This window comes from Neoarius graeffei, chromosome 16 (genome assembly GCF_027579695.1).
Source record: "Neoarius graeffei isolate fNeoGra1 chromosome 16, fNeoGra1.pri, whole genome shotgun sequence".
In the NCBI taxonomy this organism is placed as follows: Eukaryota; Metazoa; Chordata; class Actinopteri; order Siluriformes; family Ariidae; genus Neoarius; species Neoarius graeffei.
In genome coordinates, this window is record NC_083584.1 from 38,464,828 (window position 1) to 38,487,323 (window position 22,496).

General features: G+C 41.2%; 1 protein-coding gene across 1 annotated transcript; it reads left to right on the forward strand.

Annotated features, from left to right (window-relative positions):
* The first annotated feature begins 9,132 nt into the window (after window positions 1-9,132).
* Window positions 9,133-21,798, forward strand: LOC132900676 (probable methyltransferase-like protein 24). The gene is given in 7 exon segments (XM_060942926.1): window positions 9,133-9,296; window positions 9,298-9,397; window positions 10,023-10,047; window positions 10,050-10,108; window positions 10,960-11,081; window positions 13,180-13,418; window positions 21,500-21,798. Coding segments are annotated over 7 exon segments (1,008 nt in total).
* Window positions 21,799-22,496: the final 698 nt, after the last annotated feature.

The window sequence follows — 22,496 nt, forward strand, 5'->3', positions numbered from 1 at the left end:
AATAACATCATTATTAAATCCACAGTGGTGCTTGAAACTTTGTGAACCCTTTAGAATTTTCCATATTTCTGCATAAATATGACCTAAAATATCATCAGATTTTCACACAAGTCCTAAAAGTAGATAAAGAGAACCCAGTTAAACAAATGAGACAAAAATATTATACTTGGTCATTTATTTATTGAGGAAAATGATCCAATATTACATATCTGTGAGTGGCAAAAGTATGTGAACCTTTGCTTTCAGTATCTGGTGTGACCCCCTTGTGCAGCAACAACTGCAACTAAACGTTTCCGGTAACTGTTGATCAGTCCTGCACACCGGCTTGGAGGAAATTTAGCCCATTCCTCCGTACAGAACAGCTTCAACTCTGGGATGTTGATGGGTTTCCTCACATGAACTGCTCACTTCAGGTCCTTCCACAACATTTTGATTGGATTAAGGTCAGAACTTTGACTTGGCCATTCCAAAACATTAACTTTATTCTTCTTTAACCATTCTTTGGTAGAACGACTTGTGTGCTTAGGGTCGTTGTCTTGCTGCATGACCCACCTTCTCTTGAGATTCAGTTCATGGACAGATGTCCTGACATTTTCCTTTAGAATTTGCTGGTATAATTCAGAATTCATTGTTCCATCAATGACAGCAAGCCATCCTGGCCCAGATGCAGCAAAACAGGCCCAAACCATGATACTACCACCACTATGTTTCACAGATGGGATAAGGCTCTTACGCTGGAATGCAGTGTTTTCCTTTCTCCAAACATAACACTTCTCATTTAAACCAAAAAATTCTATTTTGGTCTCATCCATCCACAAAACATTTTTCCAATAGCCTTCTGGCTTGTCCACGTGATCTTTAGCAAACTGCAGACGAGCAGTAATGTTCTTTTTGGAGAGCAGTGGCTTTCTCCTTGCAACCCTGCCATGCATACCATTGTTCAGTGTTCTCCTGATGGTGGACTCATGAACATTAACATTAGCCAATGTAAGAGAGGCCTTCAGTTGCTTAGAAGTTACCCTGGTGTCCTTTGTGACCTCGCCAACTATTACACGCCTTGCTCTTGGAGTGATCTTTGTTGGTCGACCACTCCTGGGGAGCGTAACAATGGTCTTGAATTTCCTCCATTTGTACACAATCTGTTTGACTGTGGATTGGTGGAGTCCAAACTCTTTAGAAATGGTTTTGTAACCTTTTCCAACCTGATGAGCATCAACAATGCTTTTTCTGAGGTCCTCAGAAATCTCCTTTGTTCGTGCCATGATACACTTCTACAACTGTGTGTTGTGAAGATCAGACTTTGATAGATCCCTGTTCTTTAAATAAAACAAAGTGCCCACTCACATCTGATTGTCATCCCACTCATTGAAAACACCTGACTCTAATTTCACCTTCAAATGAACTGCTAATCCTAGAGGTTCACATACTTTTGCCACTCACAGATATGTAATATTGGATCATTGTCCTCAATAAATGACCAAGTATAATATTTTTGTCTCATTTGTTTAACTGAGTTCTCTTTATCTACTTTTAGGACTTGTGTGAAAATCTGATGATGTTTTAGGTCATATTTATGCAGAAATATAGGAAATTCTAAAGGGTTCACAAACTTTCAAGCACCACTGTATTATTTTTTTAAGGCAGTAAGATTAGAATAGGGCTGTAATAGGGTTGGTAAATGGGTATGGTGGCCTCTAAGTACAAAACACACAAACAAACCAAAAACACAACAGCATAACCAAAGACAACAGAAAATTCAGAAATGTCAAAATTAACTCATAATGTAAAGGATAGGCTCTTACTGAATATTATGTTTGTTGCTGATTGTGCAAAGTGTATGACTATCACAAAGAAAAAGTAATGCACTCAGTCTGTAATATAGTTAACCTAGCCAAAAAAAGCATGTTCGCATACTCATAATAATGCTGTTTAAAGTTGATAGCATATTTATCATCATATGAATGTCCTTAATAAAAAACAATAATGAATAAATACATCAGTACTCATTTAGGCTCATAATTCATCTAACTGTATCTAACATCCACTAGCTGTCTGTTTTCTGCGGTCTCTCCTACTGATGCACCCTGAAGCCAATCAACAACCAGCATTAAAAAGAATGTTCACTTTCTGTTTCGAAGTAATGTTTACGTGTTTCGGATTTTGCTGTTCTGGTTTCACATTTGTTAGCGTTTTTGGTTTTGCTGTTGTGTTTTTGACGTTGCTGTTGGGTTTTGTTTTATTGCTGTGTTTTCTGATTCACTGTTGTGTTTTTGGATTTCTTTTGCTTTTTTGGTTGGTTAATGTGTTTTGGTGACTGGCACAGTGGTACAGTGCATTGCCACTTCATAGCTCCAGGTCCCTGGTTTGATCCTGAGCTCAAGTTATTGCCTTTGCAGAGTTCTGCATGTTCTCCCTGTGTTTGTGTGGGTTTCTCTCACGTTCACTGGTTTCCTCCCACTGGCCAAAAACATGCAGGTAGGAGGACTGGCTGGTGCCCCATCCAGGCTGACTTCTCTGACTTTGCAACCAGGATAGGCTCTGGATCCACTGCAACCTTGATCAGGATAAAGTGATTACTGAAGATGAATGAATGAATAGTGTGCTTTGTACTTACAGGCTACTGTACAAACGTTCTATACAGCCATTTTGTTGTTAACGACATAAATTTGCTCAACCCACATATTTCAAAGGAAATACAAGTACAATCAAAACCCAGTCTTTTGAGATAAATTGCATAATTTACACTAACCTAGAACTCCTGAATAAATAATAGCTATTATGAACTGCAAAGCTATTAATAACATACTCTATTATTCATGTACGTTTTACTATGCACTGTCAGTTTTACTTACACGTGAAATTTTTGTGGGTTACTACAACTTTCTGTGTCTGACTAAGATTAACCAACTTGACCAACATATTTAAAAGGTAGAGTTGGTTTAGCCCCCTGGGCCTTTCACATAATGAGGAAAGAACTGCCAAATTTCTTTCAAAGTTGTCCATTGAAGAGAACATTTTAGGGGATATTTTTTCACAATTGAAATAGCTTTATGGCTTGTGATCTTGTGCTGAAATGACTGGTTTTGTTTAAAAGTGAAGGTAATTACAGTGAAAATTATTACAGATTATAAAATACCCAAGCATCTAAAAGTAATTATTCAACTGTGGGCCACTTTGGCCCTGATTTTCAAAAGAAATTTAATCTTGCTGTAAGAAAAATTTTAAATCTTAATGTTTTTTAAACTTTGTGTAGGAAGAATCCCATACTGTGATTGCAATTAAATTGTTTAAACTGTCAATAATTTTGTACTTTAGTAATCAGGGGAAACATGTCATTTCTATCACATCACTAAATACTGGTTGTTGTTGTTTTCAAATACCAAAAAGACATACAGCTATTTTATAGCAGAGCTTTTATAGCATTAGCAAGTGTAATTTGCACACAAATATTTAAAATTTAATTTTAATATTTTAGATGCTATTATAGAACATTTCAGTGACGAATAGCTAAAGATGGGGTGGCACGGTGGTGTAGTGGTTAGCACTGTCGCCTCACAGCAAGAAGGTCCTGGGTTTGAGCCCAGCGGCCGGCGAGAGCCTTTCTGTGTGGAGTTTGCATGCTCTCCCCGTGTCCGCGTGGGTTTCCTCCGGGTGCTCCAGTTTCCCCCACAGTCCAAAGGCATGCAGGTTAGGCTAATTGGTGGCTCTAAATTGACCGTAGGTGTGAATGTGAGTGTGAATGGTTGTCTGTGTCTGTGTTAGCCCTGCGATGACCTGGTGACTTGTCCAGGGTGTACCCCGCCTCTCGCCCATAGTCAGCTGGGATAGGCTCCAGCTTGCCTGCGACCCTGTAGAACAGGGTAAGCGGCTACAGATAATGGATGGATGGATGGATGGATGGATGGATGGATATCTAAAGATGACTGTATATTTAATTCTAAAGTGTGTGCTAAAAATGTTCTAAAAAATTGTGAGTACACAAAGTGAAAATACTGACATATATAAAATATACATATAAAAACATTGCTGTGATGGAAGTGACAGTTAGAGGTGATGAGATACATTGGAAATGACTTATGTGCCAAATTAAGGAAAATATATAACAACATATATAGCAATAACCAAGATTTGGCAAATTAATTACACTGACAAATTAAAACAAAAACACAGTTTAGGCCCTCCACACGTTTTATTTGTGTTAAAATCACTCACACTTTTCAACGAGCTTTGCATTTCTATTTTCTGTCAGACAACCTCTAAATTGATGGTGTCCTCTCTAATAAACCATATAAAATAGTAACAGGCATGTTTTTCTTCAACTATCAATGTCTTTGAAGACTACTTGTCAGAACAAAACAATCTATTGGCAGAATATATTTATTGACCAAGAACCAAACTTCTTGTAGGACCAATACATCAAGCATTGCATACACTATGGCCAGAAGTTTGTGGACACCTGACCACCACACCAATGTGTTGGCCTCCCCAAAATGTTGCCATGAAGCTGGAAGGATGCAATTGTATAGGATGCCTTTATATGCAATAGCATTACAATTTCTTTCACTGTATCTAAGGGATCAAACCTGTTCCAGCATTACAATGCCCCTGCGCTCAAAGTGAGCTCCATGAAGATGCGGTTTGCCAAGTTTGGAGTTGTTTGAACAGAACCCTGACCTCAACTTTACTGAACACATTTCTGATAAACTAGAATGCTCACTGCACCCCAAGCATCCTCATCTGACATCAGTGCCTGACCTCACTATTGCTTTAGTGGCTGAATGAACAAATCCCCACAGCCACACTCCAAAATCTAGTGGAAAGCCTTCCCAGAAGAGTGGAGGTTATTCAAACAGCAAAGAGTGGATGTTCAAAAAGCACATAAGAGTGTGATGGCCCAGTGTCCACAAACCTTTTGACATATAGTGTACCTATTAATTACTAAGTAGGGCTCAGACACTGCAGTTCAAGCACACTTTTCTGGTCTGGACCACATAACATCCCTTAAAAGAATCTCTTTTAACAAACACAACGTATGATTGAAGGACAGCTATCCACAGTCTAATGCCTCTAATCTTCACTGGAGCGCTCAGAAGTTGGAGCTTGAATTGAATCCTTCATACAGCTTTCATACAAAAGTGATAATAAAGACTTGATATTGTAACAATAATGTGTTAACACTGTTACATAAAGTTATATGTTTAGTGTAGCTGTGCCACATAATGAAACCATAATGAAATATACCATGCCAAAATAACCATTTATCATCTTTGAAAGTGACACACAATAAACTATGTATGAGGTGCAGTTTCAAGGCACATCACTGAAATTTGCCTCCACCTTCATCATCCAATGTCTCCAAGCAATCGGAATGAAAACACTTATTTTGTTGTTGTTGTTGTTGTTGTTGTTGTTTTAATGCCCATAATAATAAGTTGGAAACCGTTTTTAATTTTAATTAAAAAGTAAATCTTTAAAAATTGAAAAGATTTTGGAAAAAATTCTAGTTGATCAGGAAATACATACAAAAAAGTATTGTAAAATAGACCACAACTCATTTTATATGATCTAATTACAGTGTTGTGAGTTATCTTAGAACTAAACATGGAATTAAAATATTTAAACTTTGAATTATTTAAAAAAAACATAAAAGACATCAAAATACACGTGAACGCGCATAAAAGTATTGTAGATGTGTGTACAGCCTGTTTTACTGCAGTGTCTGTTTTAGGGTTTACTAGTGTGTGTGTGTGTGTGATGGACTCTCAGTGCCTCGTTGACATTCAGCACCACTCGGGTTTTTCAGTCCAAGGCGAGGCTTCACGGCGTCAGACCCTGATGCAGTGCTCGCGGTTCAAATGGGGACATGAGCGAGTGCAGAAGCGAGAAGACAAACAAGACACTGCGTAGACATGTTTATATTCCATATAATTTTACATGTTAGACCTCGTTTGATTTTACCAGTGCTATCGCCTGGAGGTCCGCACAATAACTCTGTCGATACAGCTTGATACCAAAGTGTTCTGCGGCATACGTAAACAAGACTTCGGAAACCAGCAGGTATCTTTTCCAGAGCTCAGCTACATTTTTCATTAACTCCCATTTCCGAAGCTCTTCGAGTGCACTACTTTATAAGATTGTGAGAAAAGTAAAAAAAAAAAAAAAACCTGAAATATTTTAAGTAACAGGTTTCTGGCACCTCCTCACATAGCCTACACAATGTCAAGACAATGGCAGTGAAACATTTCCACCCTGTGTTCCCCCATTTGTGCAAGAATATACATACACAGTACAAAAAGTTCAAAACAAAGCAAAACCAAACAAACCAGTATAGTTAGGCAGAGGTAGACATAATATAATATGAATATGACATAAGCATGTACTATAAACATACTAGTGCATCTCAAACATTTAGGATATTGTAAAAAAGTTCATTGTTTCATAATTTAATTCAAAAAGGTAAACTTTCATATATTCTATATTCATTACATTTCATCTCATCTCATTATCTCTAGCCGCTTTATCCTGTTCTACAGGGTCGCAGGCAAGCTGGAGCCTATCCCAGCTGACTACGGGTGAGAGGCGGGGTACACCCTGGACAAGTCGCCAGGTCATCGCAGGGCTGACACACAGAGACAAACAACCATTCACACCTATGGTCAATTTAGAGTCACCAATTAACCTAACCTGCATGTCTTTGGACTGTGGAGGAAACTGGAGCACCTGGAGGAAACCCACACAGACACGGGGAGAACATGCAAACTCCACACAGAAAGGCCCTCTTCAGCCACTGGGCTCGAACCCAGGACCTTCTTGCTGTGAGGCGACAGTGCTAACCACTACACCACCATGCCGGTGAAAATCAGAAATCTAGTATCTCAAATTGTTAGAACATTTCCAAAGCTCAATCAAAAAAGGATTTACAGTACAGAATAGTCCAACTTCTGAAAAGTATGTTCATTTATACATTCAATACATGGTTGGGGCTCCTTTACCATGAATCACTGCATCATTGCAGTGTGGCATGGAGGCGATCAGTGTGTGGCACTGCTGAGGTGTTTTTGAAGCTCAGGTTGCTTTGATAGTGGCCTTCAGCTCATCTGTATTTTTGAGTCAGGTGTTTCTCATCTTCCTCTAGACAATACCTCATAGATTCTCCCTGGGGTTCAGGTCAGGCATGTTGGCTGGCCAATCAAGCACAGTAATATAATGGTCAGTAAACCATTTGGTAGCAGTTTTGGCACTGTGGGCAGGTGCTAAGTCCTGCTGGAAAAGGAAATCAGCATCTCCATAAAGCTTGTCAGCAGATGGAAGCAGGAAGTGCTCTAAAATCTTCTGGTAGATGGCTGTGTTGACTTGGGACTTGATAAAACACAGTGGACCAACACCAGCAGATGACATGGCTCCCCAAATCATCACAGGCTGCATAAACTTCACACTCAACTTCAAACACCTTGGGTTCTGTGCCTCTCCAAACTTCCTCCAAACTCTAGGACCATCCATCCATCCATTATTTGTAACTCCTTATCCTATGCAGGGTCGCGGGCAACCTGGAGCCTATCCCAGCTGACTATGGGCAAGAGGCGGGGTACACCCTGGACAAGTCGCCAGGTCATTGCAGGGCTGACACATAGAGACAAACAACCATTCACACTCACATTCACACCTACGGTCAATTTAGAGCCACCAATTAGCCTAACCTGCATGTCTTTGGGCTGTGGGTGAAACTGGGGCACCCGGAGGAATCTCATGCAGACACAGGGAGAGCATGCAAACTCTGACTCTAGGACCTTGATTTCCAAATGAAATGCAAATTTTACTTTTATGTGAAAAACTTTGGACCACTGTGCAATAGTCCAGTTCTTTCTCTCCTTATCCCAGGTAAGATGCTTTTAAAGTTTTCTCTGGTTCAGGAGTGGCTTGATATTAGGAATGCAACAGTTGTAGCCCCTTTCCTGAAGACGTCTGTGCGTGGTGTCCCTTGATGCACTAACACCAGCCTCAGTCCACTCCTTGGAAAGCTCTCCCAAGTTCTTGAATCGACTTTTCTTGACAATCCTCTCAAGGCTGCAGTCATCCCTGTTGCTTGTGCACCTTTTCCAGCCAACCTTTTCAGCAATGACCTTCTGTGGCTTACCCTTCTTGTGGAGGGTGTCGATGATCATTTTCTGGACAACTGTCAAGTCAGCAGTCTTCCCCATGATTGTGGTTGCATGTACTGAACTAGACCAAGCGATAGATGGTATTTATAGTGTTTTATTCAAACTCGAAATGAAATATTCTCATATTTTGAGACTTTTTTTTGCGCTGTCGGCCTTAATTATCAAAATTAAAATAGAAAAATGCTTGAAACATTTTAGTTCAAGTGTAACAAATCTAGAATAAATTAAATTTTCACTTTCTTAGCTAACTGATGGAAAACATTGAACTTTTTCACAATATTCTAATTGTTTAAGATACACTCATACAGGTAGTAAATGTAGATGTGAATGAAAGTATATACATATAAAATGCAATATATACATTATATAATCACCTATAAGTGTAATATAAACATGTAATTTGAACATGTGGTAGGCTATAACTAGGCTAATAAATGTAGTAGGCCTATAAACATAATATAAATATATAAATATGCCTATAATAAATATAAATAATGCAGGCAATATAAACATATGGACAGGATGTGTTTGTCTATCAGGTGTCTGAGGTTGTAATTTTGCAACTGAAAACAGGTAGGATAAATCATTTTGTTTTGTTTTTCAATTTTTGTCGCCTATTTCTAATAATTTTATTCTTATTAAGATTATGTTTAAAAAATAGTATGTTTGTTAATTGGTTGAATTGGGCACTTGTGGACTGGTAGCTTATTGTATGTAATCTTTCAGGTCTAATGGTAAATTATGTGCTGATTAAATAGCATTCTGCATACTGATCTTTCAGTCATGTAATATTTAGCCAGGTTAAATGGCATGAGATTACACACCCGGGTGGGGGATGCGCTTGCTACTCCTTAAAGCAGAGGGAATCCGGCTGTGCATACTCCACTGTCCTTAAAGCCCTGGAGCCGTGGAGTTTGCCACAGAGGCTCTGTCTCTCCGACATGCAGCACTGTTTCACTCAGTAAGGAGAGGCATGGCCGCCTGCAGCAGCGTTTTGCCAAGTGTGTGCACACTTGTTCTGTCCATGCTGCTGCTCCTCCAGCTTCTGTTCAGTTTGATAGTGCCATGTAATTCATCTACATCTGACTTTACCGTCATCAGTATAAGCAGACACGACTCCGGATCATGAGACTCCAGCTGATGGACGCTCAGACAGCGCGTCTTAACATTGGCCAAATGAAGAGACAGCGGCACGAGTGCGCGCCTACGCCGACAAGAACAAGCTCAGCTCTCACCAGGTAAACACTGCAGCAAGCCGAACCACGCAGAATATCCACAATTAGACGATACTCTTAAGTAGCTGACTGCCCTGAGAAAAACACCTTCACTGAAGCACAAAAAGGTTTGGTGATCAACAAAAAATGAAAATAATCATGTGCTGCTTTAGCTTTGTTTACTTGCATATCATTGGATAAATCAAACTGGGCTCTAGTGAAGGGAATCCCTCCTAAATGAATCAGACAGATGTTTGTTCTCTCTCTGTGTGACTAATCTTTTCCTCTATTTTGTCTCCATGGCTACTACACTGCATTGAGAAGTTGTTTTATTCTTTCAGGGAATTGTGATGAGGGATCTAGCTATTGTTCTGTTTTTAACCATTTCTCTTAAAAACAGCCAAATACATTTGGATCAGAGCCCTCTTAAGTTTCAGGCTTGGACAAAACATAGAGTGCATGACCCTCAAACACGCCCCAACTATTCCAGTCGCCAGAGGCATTTCACACCCACCCACCCACACTGTTCGAAAGAAACTTCAGAAATGTAGCTCATTTTCTTACACAGAGAGAGCGAGAGAGAGAGAGAGAGAGAGAGGGAGCAGGCCTGTGAAATTTGACAATGGAGCCTGTGGATTTGTTTGCGCAGACTAGAGACACAAAATTTGTGCTTCAGTGCAACCACCTTTTAGTGCTTTAGTGCAGCGTCTTATCCAATTCATTACTATCCCAGAAGTATGTGTCCTTTCAAACTACTGAAATATATACCATACTGAGCAAAAGTCTTAAACTTTTTTTTATTTTATGACTTCTACATTATCGAGTCAGTACATTTTCCAAATGTCTAGTAATAATGTATAATGTAAATTTCCAAACATGAGTTTTCCAGCACAAAATTAAATGTTACAGGAAAATAGTTATGTCAGTAAAGAAAACACCATATTACCTAAAAGACTACTTTTCACATAAAAAAAATCATCATGAAGGCTGCTGGGTTTTGCTGCAAAAATAAGATGCGAGTGTGGCAATCATTGTGAAAGTCTTCAGAAGAACTGTGGTTGGATCTACAAGATGCTCAGTAAAACTTACCAGCTAAGTTCCTTATAAAACGGCACAAATTGTACCTGAGACTACTATTTTTTAAGCAAAGGGTCATCTCACACCAAATATTGACTTTGTTTCAGTTATTACTGCTTACTGCCCTTTATAGTATTTTTTAATGCAAAAAAATGTAATTTCATTATTTCTGAAGAGCTCTTTGCTCTTCAGAAATAATGAAATTCTTCAGATTTTTGCACAGTACTGTGTGCACACACAAGCCCTTTTTCATTGATTTTTGTGTTACCCAATAAAACTATGCCTCCATCTGACCCTCTTCTTAACCGTAACCACAGTAACCCAAATGAAATCTTTTGCCTGATATTGTTTTTCAAACAAAACCTGTATTTTTGTGAAAACATACTGTTCTTCTTGGGGACCAGCCAAACATCTTCACAAGGTCAGAATGGTCTAATTGGTCTAATCTCAGGGATAATTGAATTCCCAACACAAAAATGACAATAGCGCCTTGTGATTTGCTTATTCAGGTGAATTGTTCCAGATGGCAGGGTTCTGGTGTGTCTGGGTCTGCATATGTTGGGGAAAGTTCTGAGGCTTTGTGCTTGAATTACTGGGCCACTGGCCATCCTTGCATCGCCTACTCTTTCAGGTAAATATACTCATGTACTCTAAATACAGTAAGGTTTTATTTTTTTGGATAATGACAACATTTTTGACAGTGTCTGAAATTAAGTTATTACAATGGGGACTACAGGAATGAATCACAGATCTCTTTATACATCTCATCATCTCTAGCCGCTTTATCCTGTTCTACAGGGTCGCAGGCAAGCTGGAGCCTATCCCAGCTGACTACGGGCGAAAGGCGGGGTACACCCTGGACAAGTCGCCAGGTCATCACAGGGCTGACACATAGACACAGACAACCATTCACACTCACATTCACACCTACGGTCAATTTAGAGTCACCAGTTAACCTAACCTGCATGTCTTTGGACTGTGGGGGAAACCGGAGCACCCGGAGGAAACCCACGCGGACACGGGGAGAACATGCAAACTCCACACAGAAAGGCCCTCACCGGCCACGGGGCTCGAACCCGGACCTTCTACACTCTTCCACGTACATGAGCTCACAGACACCTATGATTGGCTAGCGTTTCTGTGATTTACGGTGGAGAGAAAGCATGTCAGACTTTGAACTTACAGTCCACCGATCAGAGCCATACAAAATTGACATTTTTTAAAACATAGCTAAATCTCAGGAAAAAAAAGTTTAATCTAGAACAGTTGAAGATTCTTGGCAGTGTGGTTGTGCAGCAGGTAGTGATTTTTGCTCCACAGCTCCAGGGTGTCTGGTTCAACTCTGAGCTGAAGTTACTCGCTACGTTTACATGCACATAGAGAGAATCGAATTTCTGCCGTTGCTCGACTGAAATCGAAGTTCAAAATGCCATGTATACACCTTAATTCGGCTGAAATTGAACCGAACTTGATTTCTCGGAATCGAGCTACACGACCTAGTTTATGCGATTTCTGCCGAGCTAGTTTGAGCATGTATACCCTATCGAGCCACTTGTCGAGCTACTTCCGGAAGTGACGAGTGACGAGACCACAAGCGAGAAACACAACAGCCTCGGTCGGCATGACAACGAATCATGACAACGGCATGAATCTTTTCTTTTTGTGGCATTGTTTGCACTGTTAAAATTTAGCTCACTTACTGTATCACCAAATACATCTGTACAGCTGTTGCATAGCTGTGAATTGTGTACATAAACAAGTCATTGTATTTGTGTGTGTGTGTGTGTTTATATGTCCAACATCTGAAGAATGTCAATAAAAACAAAACAATTGAACTTTTTGTGTGTTTATTAAGACATAAGTTAAATTGTAAGCAAAAAAAAATATTTTTTTGTAAGCAAAAAATGGACTTTAGAAAAATATTATTGTGCAAAATAAGTTGTCTTACAAAACAGTGGTCTGCGCCGGACAGTTTGTAGCCATAGTCTAAAAAAAAAAAAAAAGCCTAACAGCTTGAACACGGAACTGCTAGTGTTGCCAGATTGGGGGTTTTAAGTGCATTTTAGCGGAATTGAACATGTTTTGGGCTGGAAAACGTCAGCAGTATCTGGCAACACTATAAGCTCTTCTTCATGACGACAACCGGAAGTGTACCAACACGATGGGGCGTGTAGCGCCACGTGTGGCTCGGGTGCACAATGCACCTTGCACAATAGCCCGATTTCACTTGTGCATGTAGGATTGGATTTCTCTGGCACCCCTGCTGGGACCCTTTGCTCGATTACCAACAGCAGCTCGATTTGGACGTGCATGTAAACGTACTGACTGTATGGGTAGAGTTTTGCATGTTCAGCCTGTGTTCACATGGGTTACCTTCAGCTTCTCTAGTTTCCTCCCACCTCCCAAAACCATTAAGTAGGAGGATTGGCTATGCTAAATTGCCTTTTAGTTGTGAATGTGTGATGGTGCCCAGTAATGTACTGGCATGAATTCTCCTATCTCATGCCCACTGTTTCTGGGATAGGCCCTGGATCCACTGAAGATAAATGAATGAATGAATGAATGAATAAAAGGTTCCAACATGTTCTAAGAGAAATAAGAATACTAAATACAATAACTGAGACACACGGAAGTGTTAACAAGGTGCACCACTAACAAGTTGTTTCTGACAGATATGTGTGTGGTGACTATGTGAGACCTGAACTGTACATTTTTTTACCTATTTGCAGTCTGGATGGCAAGAATGCAGTGATTGTGGAATCCACATTAAGTATGAGATGTGAGATGCATCGCTTTGACCCTAGTACTCAGTGCAAACACAGTAGTGACTCTGGATATGGAGCTATCCAACACCATCAAGCTTGGCTTGATTGGAGGCGCCCCCGGACTTGACCTCACAGGGGAGTTTTGGGGACTATATCTCGCAGCCTGGTGGACATCATGGACTCACTGGGCCACAGCATGGTACTGTCACATACCTCTTTTCTCATTTTCATTCTGATGGCAGCACAGAATCCCTTTGGCTGATGCTTTATCACCATGGAGATGTCTGTGGTCATGCATGGCTACCATGGCAACAGTATCTGGTGACTCACATAGAGATGTGATGCCCTCAGAGAATATATGTGCATGTTGTTAATCTTTGATCATTAGACATAGGCTGCACTTTCTGCATGGGGAACATATGAGTTCCTTAGAATACCTCATTTCTAATTCTCTCTGTTTTTATGCATGTTTCATTTCTCCTATACACTATATATTAATTCCACTGTTCATACTTTCAACAAATATTACCGTAAACTAGCAGTGTGTTAAAATAATTTATTATTAAAATTTAAAAATAAAAAGATTATTGTGTCGGAGGGAAAAAATACTTTAAAACATAGTGTTCCTAAGCTGCTGTGAGCGTCCCTGGCAACCTGTAATATTAATTTACAGTAATTCAGTTAGATTTAATATACGGTACAGGGTCATATACATCATATAGCATCTCAGATACATCATATATGTCATCATACTCTAGCCTTAGAAATAAGTGTCCAGCTTAGAAATAAGTGTCCAGCTTTACAAAGCCATTAAAAGCAAGATAGGCCAGAGAACACAACTCAAATGATAAAACACAATACAGACAAATCTGAACAGATATTATAAGCATACACTTACCTTCCATCCACTGTATGCACACAAGACGCGACCAGTCATGTTTGTATTCTTCTTTTTTTTATATTTATTCAGGAAGCTCATGTCACATAGCATGATTTTCAGTGAGGTCCTGTCTATAAAACATCACAATAACTACAGAAAAAATAAAAAATATTCACAAATTACAACACAAATACAAAAAAATTTACAAATCAAATATTACAATTATAAAGTTAAATAATCGTTAACTTTCAATTTAAAAATATGCAAATTTTTAATTGAATGTAGGTCCCTTGGCAAATTGTTCCAGGCCTGGCCAATACTTTGTACTAGTGTTTGTTTTCCCCAATTCCTTTTGGCCTTTGTTAAGCGAATGTCATTTCTTTTCCTGGTGTGGTAGTTATGGAAGTCCTTGCTGTATTTGATTTTTATGTCACTGTCGATAAAGCCATTGAGATATTTGAAGGCCAGTAATACTCTATGATAGGCACGACGTTGCTTAAGTGTTTTCCAGCTAAGTTCACATAGAGCATCAGTTGAAGATGAGTATACTGGAACATTCAATATCAGTTTAGCACATTTATTTTGAAAGATTTGTAGCTGGTTCATGAAGGTGGAGTTGTTTTTATCACCCCAGATGAAATCTGCATAATCGAATAGTGGATAGATAAGGCCTGTGTGATCCTAGCATGTCTGGGTAAAAGATTTTTTTTTGTAGTGTATATAATTTTTTTTTTTTGGGGGGGGTTGTTTTTTTTTTCTCTTTGTGTTTTGTAAATGGGGCTTACCTTATGGGACCTCGAGTCCGTTAGTTCGCCCCTCATCTACGCGCATATTTAAGTTTTGTTATTTATTTATTGTATGTTTCTGTCTTTTGTTTTTATTATTGTACTGTGTAAAGTGAGTAGATGAAATCCAATAAAAAAAGACCTTTGACACGTCTCAATATACCCATCCTCTGCTTAACTCTGATGCAGATGTTTTCTATGTGTGTTGACCATGACATATTCTGCTGCACAGTTACTCCTAGATATTTAAAAGAATCAGTGCATTCAATGGTATTGCTGTCAGCGATGATGCTAAAGCTAGCAGAATAACATTGGCCTCATTGTTAAATCCAGTACCCTATATTACAACCTGAAAGAGATCTTGCAGTCACGTGACCGGAAAGTACACAACCGCCATCTTGTCGGTCAAAAACACCACTGAATACTGCTGCACTCGTGTACAGAATGGATCAATTTCAACCGACGGACTACACGGCTCATTTTTCTAATGAACAGATAACTAGATATATGTCTAAAATAAACGATCTACAGATTAGTGACCCTTATGGCTTACCGGACGGAGTTTTCACGACCGGATTTTGAACTGCCAGTGGAATACCTGGACGTGTATAATTACCTCATTAACTTTCCCTCGCTGTTCAGTGGTGAAGCACTGCATGCTTATAAATCTCTGGACAGTTATCTTTACAGAAATTCAGGATTTGTCAGTGACTCAGATGTGGCATCTTGTAAACAAGAATCCTCATTGGATGGGTAAGTCACTTAAGTATTACTAGTACTGATACTAGATGCACTGACCAGCCGATTATAGAATAGAATAAGGTAATTCCAGCTGTAATTCCAAATCATCCATCTTGTTTACATGGATCTGGCATTGGAGAGGTAGAGGCTTAGCAGTGGAGGTTTGAGTGGCTGTTTTCTGAGCTTAGTCAACAGGCCGGCTCTGCAGCCTCACTTTTGCTTCCGCTCCCGGCGCGGCCTCCTTCGCTTTGCTTCCGATAACAATCCACGGAGACCCCGCTGGTCTCGCTATCTCGTCCGGAATGTTTTTTTTTTTTCTCGTCCGGAATGTTGTGCATGCGATGGAAATCGCTACAAACCGTCATTTTCTGCTGGAAACCAATGTCCAGTAAGTCCATACGGTTGTAGTGGATATTGAAGTCCGGTACAGACGAACAACACGCAAAAATACACACAAAAAACATAAAAAAACGTGCACAGGTAGGGAGAGCTTGTAGCCGCAGCCGTTGTAGTAGAATTGTATATAGTAGGGTTTTCCAGAAGAAAAGGTAGAAGTAAAAGCAGAAGTAGAACCAGAAGTAGAAGGCGGAATATGGCGTTTGACCGACAAGATGGCGTCTGTCACAATCTGGATCGGCTGTGACATCACATGCAAGTGCTCCTCCCAATGTAGGTTGTGTGCTGTGTTCTGTATTCCCAGAAATCCATCCAGAAGCTGTAATGTTTAGAAAAGTATTACACTGTAACTAGTCTCACAAACCAGACTTCTAGCTTTTGCTAGTGAGTCTGGTACTTTTTGCCCTTAAATGTCGCCAAGAACCACCTTTATTCACAGTTGAGAGTCTATTTGACATTGCAAACGACCAACCACAGAACTGTTCCCATACCTGTCGGGAAACACACAAAGGTATTTTCATTATTTTGGCAGTCAAACCAAACTACATTTTTTTGAGGTTAAAAGGGTTGACCACTTCAGATTTGAAAATAATATACACTGAATATATTCATCCCATATTAGAGAATGCCTGCCTAACATGGTATAGAAATGCAGAGACACAAGCTCTGTCATACCAGATTACAGTGTCCAGAAGCAAGCCTGCTGAATCATCATTGACAGAGCATACTCTACTTATTAAGATGCACTGAAAGCCCTTTCAATAACCATTCTCCAAGAGAGAAGTAACAAATTGCAGGGATTTTGCGGCGACACACAGCACATGTGGCAGGGCATCCAGACCATCACGAACTACAGGACAACAACACCTGCCTGTGACAATGATGCCTCCCTTCCAGATGCGCTGAACAGCTTCTTTGCACGATTTGAGGCACAGAACGGTGTGGTAGCAAGGAAGACCATCCCTCCTCCAAATGACCAGGTGCTGTGTCTGACCACAGCCGATGTGAGGAAAACTCTACGCAGAGTCAACCCATGGAAGGCTGCTGGACCAGACAACATCCCCAGTAAAGTGCTCAGAAGATGCGCGGACCAGCTGGCAGATGTTCTCACTGACATCTTCAACATCTCCCTGAGCATCGCCATTGTTCCAAAGTGCTTCAAGGCCACTACCATTGTCCTCGTGCCGAAGAAGTCTTCAGTGTCCTGCCTCAATGACTACCGTCCCGTCGCACTCACACCCATCATTATGAAATGCTTTAAAAGGCTTGTCATGAGGCACATAAAGTCCCTGCTGCCTCCCTCACTGGACCCCCTGCAGTTCGCATATCACCATAACCAGTCTACAGATGACACCATAGCCACCACTCTTCATCTGGCCCTTAGCCACCTGGACAAGAAGGACACATATGTACAAATGCTGTTCATAGACTTCAGTTCACCATTTAACACAATCGTCCCTCAGCAGCTAATTGGAAAGCTGAGCCTGCTGGGTCTGAACACCTCCTTCTGCAACTGGATCCTGGACTTCCTGACTGAGAGACCTCAGTCAGTCCAGATTGGGAGCAGAACTTCCAGCACCACCATGCTGAGCAGTGGAGCCCCTCAGGACTGTGTGTTCAGTCCACTGCTGCTCACTCTGCTGATTCATGACTGTGCAGCAACTCACAGCTTGAACCACATCATCAAGTTTGCTGATGGCATGACTGTGGTGGGTCTCATCAGTAAGAACAACGAGTCAGCATACACAGAGGAGGTGTAACGGCTATCGGACTGGTGCAGATTCAGTAACCTGTCTCTGAACGTGGACAAAACAAAAGAGATAGTTGTTGACTTCAGAAGAATACAGAGTGACCACGCTCCACTGTACATCGATGGCTCACTCGTGGAGAATGTCAAGAGCACCAAATTCCTTGGTGTTCATCTGGCAGAGAACCTCACCTGGTCCCGCAACACCAGCTCCATAGTCAAGAAAGCCCAGCAGTGCCTCTACTTCCTATGGAGGCTGAGGAAAACCCATCTCCCATCACCCATCCTCACAATATTCTACAGAGGGACTATTGAGAACATTCTGAGCAGCTGCATCATGATCTGGTTTGGGAATTGCACCATCTCAGATTGCAAAAGAGATAGTTGTTGACTTCAGAAGAACAAAGAGTGACTACTCTCCACTGTACATCGATGGCTCACTCGTGGAGAATGTCAAGAGCACCAAATTCCTTGGTGTTCATCTGGCAGAGAACCTCACCTGGTCCCTCAACACCAGCTCCATAGTCAAGAAAGCCCAGCAGTGCCTCTACTTCCTATGGAGGCTGAGGAAAACCCATCTCCATTCACCCATCCTCACAATATTCTACAGAGGGACTATTGAGAGCATTCTGAGCAGCTGTATCATGGTCTGGTTTGGGAATTGCACCATCTCAGATTGCAAGACCCTACAGCGGATAGTGAGAACAGCTGAGAAGATCATCAGAGTCTCTCTTTCCTCCATCACAGACATTTACACCACACGCTGCATCCAGAAAGCCACCAGCATCGTGGCTGACACCACACACCCCTCAAGCAATCTCTTCACCCTCCTGCTATCTGGAAAAAGATACTGAAGCATTCAGGCCTTCACAGCCAGACTCTGTAACAGTTTCTTCCCTCATGCCATCAGACTTCTCAACTCTGAAGGACTGGACTGATTCTCAAGGACTGTTGAACACATCACTCACATTGCAATCTTTGCACAGTGAACAATAATGTACTATTGCTTTACAATGTTTACAATGTCTCTCACGCACACAAGGTTTACATTTATTTATTCCCTTTTCATATACTATGTATGCACACTCAACTCTGCACTTTATGTTGTTTGTGTCGTTTATTGTCTGCAGTGTTGCACTCGTTGCACTCTTGCATTTTATGTGTTGTAGACTGTAGTCCTGTGACATTTAGATTGTAGATCGTAGTCCTGTGATGTTTAATGCAGCACCATAGTCGTGGAGAAACATAGTTTTGTTTTAACTGTTTACTGTACCAAATGTATATGGTTGAAATGACAAATAAAAGAACCTTATCCTTAACCTTCAGCTTTCTCAGTTCTCTGTTTAAGGACTAGCTGCCATGCAAACCAGGAAGTGCCAGTAACAAATCCCAAAATAACAAAACGGTTACAGAGAGAAGCAAAAAAAAAAAATCACCCATCCCATCTAATCTTTTATCTTGTTTATATATATATATATAATCAATCTTATACTTTAAAATTATTTTGATTATTATGTATTCTTAATTGGATTGTAAATGCTCACATAATTCTGTTTTGTCAAACCCATGAGTAGGATGTGTGTGTGTGTGTGTGTGTGTGTGTGCGCGTGTGAAAGTCAAAGATTATTTGCAAATAACTGTTTAAAGCAAAACTCTGAAATTATATGTCTTCATATAAATTAATCCAGAACATACTTTGTGAGTGTTTAAAAGTTTTTATGAAAAGATGTTTTCCTCTGGAAACCAGCACAGAGAAGTGTGTATACAGTGAAATATGGAGGGTCAATCAGATTGAGACCTTTTAAGCTCCTGAAGGCTTGAAAAGTGTACAAAAGACACTATATAGCAATAGCATATTCTGAATGTCTCATCTCATCTCATTATCTCTAGCCGCTTTATCCTTCTACAGGGTTGCAGGCAAGCTGGAGCCTATCCCAGCTGACTACGGGCGAAAGGCGGGGTACACCCTGGACAAGTCGCCAGGTCATCACAGGGCTGACACATAGACACAGACAACCATTCACACTCACATTCACACCTACGGTCAATTTAGAGTCACCAGTTAACCTAACCTGCATGTCTTTGGACTGTGGGGGAAACCGGAGCACCCGGAGGAAACCCACGCGGACATGGGGAGAACATGCAAACTCCACACAGAAAGGCCCTCGCCGGCCCCGGGGCTCGAACCCAGGACCTTCTTGCTGTGATATTCTGAATGCTTTCTATATAATTTTTTCTAAAATAAAGTATTTAATAAGACTAAATTGCATTTCAGTCTGTTGCATCCAGAGGTTACACTTACTGTTAGTGTTCAGTATTCCATAATTATTTTTAATTAGTTTGTTTGCCGTTTTTTTGAGTGAAATAAACATCTCATTTTAATAAATCCTAATTGCAATCCCTATAATATTACTGCTTAGTATAAATACAGAGGTGATTATAGAAAATCTTGCACGCTGAGTGGTCGAGCAATTCGGATTATTTCTCGATAATCACCTCAAGCGACTCGGCAAAATGGCAGCTGATCACTTTGTCACTGTAAGCGAGGAAGAATTACAAATTATGAAAGAAAATGCTGTTACTAAAAGCACTAAAGATGCTATGAAGTTTGGTCTAAAACTATTCAAAGGTAAGGTGGAATTGTGATTTATTTATTTGTCACCTTATTTTATTTATTTCAAAACAAAGTATTTTATGTGAGTCGGCATCAATAAGGGACTTTGACTTCATCTCGGTTATTATTCACCAATATTCACTTCACCTTTTGTGAATAATTGATAATTATTACTACTGATATCACATTTACTTTTAGCACCTATTACTGTTTATGATTCTGGGGGTGCAGGCAGCACGGTGGTGTAGTGGTTAGCACTGTTGCCTCACAGCAAAAAGGTTCTGGGTTCGAGTCCAGTGGCCGATGGGGCCTTTTCTGTGTGGAGTTTGCATGTTCTCCCCGTGTCTGTGTGGGTTTCCTCCGGGTGCTCCGGTTTCCCCCACAGTCCAAAGGCATGCAGGTTAGGCTAATTGGTGGCTCTAAATTGACTGTAGGTGTGAATGTGAGTGTGAATGGTTGTTTGTCTCTGTGTCAGCCCTGCAGTAACCTGGCGACTTGTCCAGGGTGTACCCCGCCTCTTGCCCATAGTCAGCTGGGATAGGGTCCAGGTTGCCTACGACCCTGCACAGGGTAAGCGGTTACAAATAATGGATGGATGGATGAATGGATGGATTTTGGGGGCATGATGGTGATTTACTGGTGTATATGCTCCATTACCTACATCTTTACTTGCCTTTCCCTGTGTCTCATTACCTGTGTCTGTCACATAGATTTCTGTATTTAAAGGTGCATGTTCTGTGGGCGGGCGGCACAGTGGTGTAGTGATTAACGCTGTTGCCTCACAGCAAGAAGGTCCGGGTTCGAGCCCAGCAGCCGGCGAGGGCCTTTCTGTGTGGAGTTTGCATGTTCTCCCAGTGTCTGCATGGGTTTCCTCCGGGTGCTCCGTTTTCCCCCACAGTCCAAAGGCATGCAGGTTAGGTTAACTGGTGACTCTAAATTGACCGTAGGTGTGAATGTGAGTGTGAATGGTTGTCTGTGTCTATGTGTCAGCCCTGTGATGACCTGGCGACTTGTCCAGGGTGTACCCCGCCTTTCGCCCGTAGTCACCTGGGATAGGCTCCAGCTTGCCTGCGACCCTGTAGTACAGGATAAAGTGGCGAGAGATAATGAGATGAGATGAGATGTTCTGTGGGCAGATCTGGAGAGTGCCGAATGGTGTGTGTTGGAGAGTTGGGTGCAGGATGGAACTCTGAGACTCATTCTGACTGTACATCTACAGTGGGTGGGGTTTGAAGTGGGTGGGACCGAGGCAGAAGTAGTGCAGTTCTGAGACAGTGTACTGAGTGCTCTGTACAGCTCAGCCTTCCGCCTAACCCACTCAGCTCCTGGGCCAGGACACACTGTACTGAAACAAGAACTTGCCAACACATGCAGCTCATACAAACTTACTTGGGTCAGGATGGGTAAACAATTCAAATGATAACCAGCAATTCTTCAGACAGAAGAAAACTGCTCAAAATGCACATGCTTGGGAAAGATCAAATGACTTTTTAAAAAGATGAATTGAGTTGTTGTGGTTGTTGTTGTTGTTGATGACACTGAAATAGTTTGTCTCATTCATCTCTAGCTGCTTTATCCTGTTCTACAGGGTCGCAGGCAAGCCGGAGCCTATCTCAGCTGACTACAGGCGAAAGGCGGGGTACACCCTGGACAAGTCGCCAGGTCATCACAGGGCTGACACAGAGACAAACAACCATTCACACTCACATTCACACCTACGGTCAATTTAGAGTCACCAGTTAACCTAACCTGCATGTCTTTGGACTGTGGGGGAAACCGGAGCACCCAGAGGAAACCCACGCGGACACGGGGAGAACATGCAAACTTTACACAGAAATGCCCTCGCCGGCCACTGTGCCGCCCGCGAAATAGTTTGTACAAGAGCATAATATTTGGTAAGGAGTGGTAACCATGAAGGTACCACCCAAGTGCCAAGGAGAGTGAGACTGAGTGAGATCTACTTATATCTCATCTCATCTCATTATCTCTAGCCGCTTTATCCTTCTACAGGGTCGCAGGCAAGCTGGAGCCTATCCCAGCTGACTACGGGTGAAAGGCGGGGTGTACCCCGGACAAGTCGCCAGGTCATCACTGGGCCAACACATAGACACAGACAAC